At 34.5% G+C, this 7,215-nt stretch overlaps 1 protein-coding gene across 8 annotated transcripts; it reads right to left on the reverse strand.

Moving 5' to 3' along the window:
• Positions 1-4,087: 4,087 nt before the first annotated feature.
• Positions 4,088-5,690, reverse strand: LOC106301415. 8 transcript variants are annotated; one of them, XM_013737802.1, is made up of 3 exons: positions 5,621-5,690; positions 5,355-5,417; positions 4,088-4,994 (listed from the first exon to the last, which is right to left on the reverse strand). In XM_013737802.1, the coding sequence occupies exons 1-3, from the start codon at positions 5,675-5,677 to the stop codon at positions 4,227-4,229; spliced, it is 888 nt and encodes a 295-aa protein (XP_013593256.1). In that variant the 5' UTR covers positions 5,678-5,690; the 3' UTR covers positions 4,088-4,226. The 8 variants fall into 8 exon arrangements, with proteins under 8 accessions (XP_013593256.1, XP_013593259.1, XP_013593257.1 ...); XM_013737805.1 differs by having other exon boundaries at positions 4,088-5,035; positions 5,621-5,659; XM_013737803.1 differs by having other exon boundaries at positions 4,088-5,035; positions 5,275-5,417; positions 5,621-5,659.
• Between the last annotated feature and the right edge of the window lie 1,525 nt (positions 5,691-7,215).

The following is a 7,215-nucleotide window of genomic DNA, read 5'->3' on the forward strand; positions in this document are numbered from 1 at the left end:
GTTACAACCATTCCGCATGTACAATACGGTTATAGAGAATTTCCTCGACACTAATATTAGGCGTACGGATTATTGGATGTATAAAGATTCATATATTCGGCTAAACTTAATATTAGCTATGATTTAAATAACTGTTGGCTGGATAAAATATTTTAAGTATAGTTAACACTTTTATTAGCTGTCGTTTTAAAAAAATCGTACAAATTGGATAATCCTCGAAAACAATAATACACTAATATTTACTATTATTATCATATGTAATCTGTTCACATAGCTTGCTAACAACGTTATCCATCCTGTTTAATAAAATATGTAACCGTCTATTATTATGTTTGGAGCATGACGACGTCGGTAGATCAAAGCGACTAAATATCCGGTGACGAAGGAGAATAGGAAATCAGGTGGACTTACAAACAGGGCGGAGAACAGGGAATCGGGTGGGACTTCATAATCTTTTAACTAAGAGTTTGACGGAGAAAACAATGTGGATTTTTTTAGATGAAAAAAAAGATGTAAGAGAAGAAGAACTGAAGAGTATTGATTAGTGTGAACATGCAACAACTCTTTGTTGTATATGTCGCTTATTATAGGTTAGGTAGGTGTTTAGTAGACCAATATAATATAGGTTGTATTGTAGCAAGAATAGGGATAGAAATGTCATTTAAAAAAAACACATCAGCAAGAAAAACCAACTTCCATCTGTGCAAATTATGGGGTTATGTTCGTAGACGGAGTGCAGTTAGTGTAAATTTTAAACCCTACACTCTAGACTCTAAATCATAAACCTCTATCCACAAAAAAACTAAATCATAATTCTCAACCAATTAACCTTAGTGGTATGTATATATTTATATATTTTAATGAATGCTAGTATTATCATTTTTCTTTTTTATCTGTGTTATTTTTATGTCATTTTGACGGTATTTCTCTTGTTTTATTATTCAAAAATATAATTTTATATATAGTTACTTTATTAATTTAAACTTATCTTGCATTTTTACGGTCTTAATATTTTATAAATAAAATGATCTAATATTTTTTTCAATCCGTCTTTTACTTGATATATATTTTACGTATTTGATCGTACAATAAGCAAAATAGTAATCATATAAAAATCAATAAAAATATAATTATTATTTATTAGAAATGGATATATTAAATATCATATTTTCATTTTCATTATGTATATTAATTGAATTAATAATAATTTAATACTATATACAAATTATGTAATTAATTAAAAGTACATATTAAAATTATTAATATAATACAAAGACATATTCATTCAAAATTTCCAATAGATTTTGAAATATTTTTATTAAGATAAAATGTATAAAAATATTAGAGTATCTTTTTATCAAATTTGAAACGAAAAATATTCAAATTTTACATAGCCGGATTATCATGATAATATCTTTACTTTTGCAAAATGGATAGTTACATGGACAAGTACAAGTAGGATAATGTGAGAGGGAAGTGTTGCCATAACTTCACAACAAATTGTATGGTATGTTGTAGGCTTGTATTTAGATAGTAATTCAAAAGACATTTATGGAGTATATATCTGTAAAAATAATTTATTATGGAGTTCTGATTTATGCATTGTGGTTCTAGTTTAAATATGCATATCATTGTTATTTGAACATCAAAATTTGGTTTTTGGTGATTCTAATTTATGCATTATTATTGTTTGCAATTGCATAGTTGGCAGCAATAAAGTGAATGTCAAATGTCTGAATGGTTCTGTTGCAGGCGGGGATCCAGATTACTCAATGGCTAGACTGAGATTCAAGAGATCGGACTGGACAGGACGAACGGATGGACAAGGGAGCGGCTAGATGGATGCGATGGAGAGAGGATCGGCCGGTTTGTACCTGAAACAAGAGAGAATGATTTTTATGAGTTTTTTTATGGATTAAAAATGAAGAACATAAAGTAAATTAACTGAGAAATAAAGAACAGAAATAAATATGAATTTTTATGGGTTTTTATTTTAATGGCCGATCTGAAATAAAAGATGCAATGAAACAAAAACAAGAGAAGGATAGAGATGGCTGATGGATTCAAGTTGCTGGACGTGTGTCTCTCTCAACAAGAACAGGGGATGGAGATGGCGTGAAGATGGGATCTGGCTTGCTGGACTGAAGTCTCTCTCAAGATGGATCGGTGGATGGTATGGCGTGAGGAATTGCCACAAGCTCGGTGGTGGAAAGCTTGATGAGATTCGAGATTGCTTCTAGCCAAATCTCTCAACAAGAAGACTTAAGAATTTTCTTTGCTCTAGGGGCAAACCGACTCATATATTTCATGAACTAAAAAAATTACAAGGCTGCTTATAGTGGGGATTAAATACCCTGCAGCTATGCCCTTCTAGGGGACTTTGAAGCAAATCAACATGGACTCTCTTGGACTCTAAAAATCGACAAGGCCTAGACAAGAATGGGCCGACTCTTCTTGGACAACTAAAGCAAAGGCTAAACAAATGGCCTTGAATTATTGGACTCAAATAAATAAAAAAGGACTTAAACAATTTGCCCATAAGTTCTTAAAACTGAAAATAATAAAATCGAACCAACACAAACCAAAAACAATAAACCGGTTAAAAATCATAAATGAAATCTTACCTTCTTACCTTAAATGGAATGGGGCGGATTACTCAGAACCGGCTGGGATTGGGACAGGGTCTGAACCGAGATCACATGTAGAGATGGTTAGGCCGGTTCGGTTTTGGGCGAGGGATCTGAATTGGATTGGACCGGCTTGATCTTGAACCTCTATTGGACCGGCTTGATCTTGAATCTTCAATTGGATCATCTCTTCAATTAGTAACTCTTCCTGGCCGGTTTGAACATCTTGATCAAGGATTTGTTGGACAGCTTTAGAGAAACCGAGTCTTATGGCCCTGGCTCCACTCCGGGTAGTCGGACCACACCTAACCACGGGAACCTCTATTTGGATGGCCGCATCAGGTTCGGAGATTTTCGTATTAATAATCAGACATATAAAATAGTTTGGCAATTACAAAAAGTAAAGAGATTGTTTAAACAAGGTCATCTAAACAAAGTCTTTTTGATGGGATTTAAGATCGTCAAAAGGGGATCTCCTCTCAAGAGAAGAGGTTGTCCATGATGAATATTTGTGGTGGTGGTCGATGTTGACGATCTCTAAATGTAGAATGTTTATACGATTATGACTGTCTTTTGAATGAATAGTGATAGTTTTTCACGTAAACACGATTTGTCAGTCAACAAGGTATATTTTCTTATATAGGTTGGGCTTGGTTTTGGTTCTAACATTCTAATGAGTCGTGGGTTAGAATAATCTCCAACAACTATGATCATTTGGAATGTTGTAAATACTGAAAGCATACTTGTATATTTTTCAGTGAGAACTCGAATTAGTGAAATATTCCTAAGTGGTGATGCAATGCAAGGTAATGTTTTCGGACATATTCTAGTAAATGATGAGGACCATGAGGTTGGTTTCATGGGAAGAAGTTAATGATAGTTAAGATATGTTATTGGTGTCAAAATAATCTCCGAGCCCAGAAAAAATTGAGAAGGCTCAAGCGGAGCTTGGGTATTTAACATTGATACTCCTTTATGCGATGTTCAAAGTAAACACTTCAATTTTCTAAAGCTATCAGTTAACTCAAATGTGTACCAAAGACACTTGTCTTAACACGCAGCAAGTAGAGTTGTTAACCAGTGTACCTCTCAGTTAGGTGATTGTTGGTAGCCATAAGTATAGTCGGAAGATTGTTCACGTCTTGAACGACCACATATGGAACCTCTTCCAACACACATCAGTGACAGCAGAATTAAATATGCAATTTATGGTCAACCATAAATTGTTTTCCTCTCCCAACTCCTCCATTGTACTTTGATTGCCATATTACCAAATGTAAAAGATAGATGGGTTGGTGAAGTTTTTAATAAGATGATTTATGTGAATAAAGTGTAACTTTTGGTTCATGAATGTAAATAATTCAATTTCTTTTCCCAGTATGTTTTTCAATTTAACTTAAACTCTTGATTAGTCTCTTCTATTTAGTGGTAATAGTTTAACTTAACATTTTCTGGAAAAATAACAGAAAAACGGTTAACACTTCCAAGAATCTGAGAGAGAGAGAATTCGACAAAGAGTTTCTCTTCAGTTTTCAACAACACATTACAACAAGACATAAAACAACCTAAATATGATAATTAAAAGTGAAAAGAAAATGACTAAAAGAGATCAAGGATTTCTGAAATGGAGGTGTTGCATAGAGGACAGTTTCCTCTTTGAACCCAAAGCTCTCTCGAACACAACCTGCAGAACGTATGACCACACGGTATAAACGCTGCTCCTTTGCTTCTTACCATACAAACACAACAACTTATCTCCGCCGCCGCCGCCGTCTCCTCCACCACTCCTCTCTCCTCTTCCTCCCCGTCTCCTCCTACTTCTACCAAGCCCATTTGCCCTTCGTTCTCATCCAACAACTCCATCAACGACATCCTCGCCGGCTGCATGTCTGTCGTCACCGGCGGCGTTTCCTCTTCCCTCGCTGATAACGCTCTCTCCTCCGCCAACACCGCTCCTAACTGTAACCTCCCCTCCGCCGTTACTCCGCCGCTGGAAGCAGACTCCGGTTGCGATTGTCCTCCTTCGTGACTGTCACTATCCCGGTTAAGGACAGGGGTATTCAAACTCGGGATAGGATTCGACGAGATCCAAACGGTAGCATTGCGTTTGAGGCGGAGCTTTTCGCGGAGAGACTTCCAAGCGGTCTTGTCTCGGTGGCTGCTGTAGTCGTGTCGGTGCTCTCTCTGCATTACATCAAGAAGTGTCCGATTTGATTGGTTCCTAGACGGCAGAGGCTGCGGCGAGGTTCCGTTTCTGTCGGCCATTAGAATAGCTTCGAGAGTCAACCCCGGTAACGAGCTCCGGCCAGTCTCCATACAATCTAGTAACGTCACTCTCAGCCTATCACCACCGTCCATTTGCATCATCTTTTACGGAGTCAAGAGAGAATATAGAATGAGATTGTGAACTGAAAGACCACGAAAAATAGCGTTAAAAACAAAATCGAAGATTTTCTCGGGATAATCAACGAGTGGAATAAACTTAGTAATCTCAGCTTCCCTAACTCAGCTATCTAGGAAACTGAAATCGAAGCTAAAAGAATCAGTATATCAACCCCTACACGAAATCTTCCCGAGAAAAAAAAATTTCCATGAAAAAACATTCAAAAATTAAAATCTTGCTATTAAAAGAATGAATTTTGCTAACCTTTTAATTCGGACTCATTTTACTATTCTCAGCTTCAAAGAAAACCATAGTTTCCTGAGAAAATTTCTAGAGTTTCTTACACTGAACAGATGAACACTTTGGCTTTCTTCGTTTGCAGCAGAATCCGAAATCCAAGAGCAGATCTGTAATAAATAGAATATACTTTTAAATTATTCTGGCAAAGAGAGAGAGAGAGAGATTAATTCCGATTCTTCTACTTTTTTAAAGATCAGTGTCAGACAGCAATCATATTACTTCACAGAAGAATATATATATGTATATCTACAGATAGCTTCTTTTTTTTGGAGAACTACAAATAGCTTTATTTACATAACATAATTGATACCTTTGAAGTTGAACTCTTTTCTTCTCGCTTTATCTTTATGTGAAAGAAGGAGAGCATATAAAATCAAAAGAGCTATTCTTGGCTTTTTTATATCTTTTAAAAAAATATATATATATTATCAAGTTATATTATGTTTTAAAAAAAAAAAATGGCAGTTACATAAAAAAAATTAAAAAAAATCTTTTTAACGTCCTCAGCAAAACACTAAACAATAAATCTTAAACCCTAAACTCTTGGATAAACCTAAATCCTTGGATAAACCCTAAACCCTTGGTAAACTCTACACGTTGGGGTAAACTCTAAACCCTTGAATAAATCTTAAACTCTAAATAAAAACACTAAACCCTAAAACTCTAAACCCTAAATCCTAAACCCTAAACCATTGAGTGTTTTAGTGTTTAGTGATTTTGATTTAGAGTTTAAGATTTATCCTAAAGTTTAAGATTTATCAAAGAGTTTAGGGTTTACCCAAAGGTTTAGGGTTTACCCAAAGGTTTAGGGTTTAGGATTTAGGATTTAGAGATTAGGATTTAGGGTTTAATGTTTTGCTTACGACGCTAAAAATATTTTTTTTTTGTAACTACTACTATTTTTTATTTATTTATTTTTACCTTTTAATTTTAAAAAGATAATATAATTTGACAATATTTTGTTTATTTTTTAAAAAGATATTGAATATCAAATAACACAATCTTATTGGTCGGTGAACTTAGAGGTTCATCCGCAGTCAAAAAAAAATGTTTACAAGCACGAAGACGCCCTCGATTGGTGGTGTTGGTGTAACGGGTAAACGTTATTTACTGTAGAATGAGGTTTTGTAATTACTTATTTACCCATCCATTTATGTGTGTTTATTGATAATTCTTTTGATTTTTAGTGTTATTTTCGTGTGGACCATAAGAGCATGTTTATCTCATGGATCCTTAATGGATTTCTTAATGATTATTTAACTATATAAATGTATATTAGTGGACTTAAGAACTCTATTAAGAAACTGTGCGATTTTGTACCTCAATTGGTAGTTTCTTAATTAAGGGTTCTTAAGAAAAAAAAATTTAAGAAAAATTTATTTATTAAATAAAACATAAATAAAAAAACATTTTCAACATAAGATTTAAAATAAAAACATAAAAAAAGATTACTAAATAAACGAGAAAATTTAGAAAGAAACATCCGAGCTCAGTTGTTGTCTTCATTACGTCCAAATTTACGCCATATATGTTCAACCAAATCAGCCTTCAGTTGTCGATGTCTTTGTTTATCACGAATAGTAGTTCGAACACCCATCATATTAGCGATATTTGAAGGCGTGTCTGTAGAATACGTGAGATCCACATGTGAACTTCCGTTGTCTTCTCCTTGTTGGAACTCTGAAACATCAAAATGACGGTATCCATTTCGTTCGTCTTCTACTATCATATTATGGAGTATGATACATGCTCTAATAATCTTCCCGATTTTGGCTTTATCCCAAATACGTGCTGGATTTTTAATAATGCCAAATCGAGCTTGCAAGACTCCAAAAGCACGCTCGACATCTTTTCGGACACCTTCTTGATGTTGAGCAAATAAAGCCGCTTTCGGACCTTGTGGTA

The sequence above is a fragment of the Brassica oleracea genome, chromosome C7 (assembly GCF_000695525.1).
Source record: "Brassica oleracea var. oleracea cultivar TO1000 chromosome C7, BOL, whole genome shotgun sequence".
NCBI lineage: Eukaryota > Viridiplantae > Streptophyta > Magnoliopsida > Brassicales > Brassicaceae > Brassica > Brassica oleracea.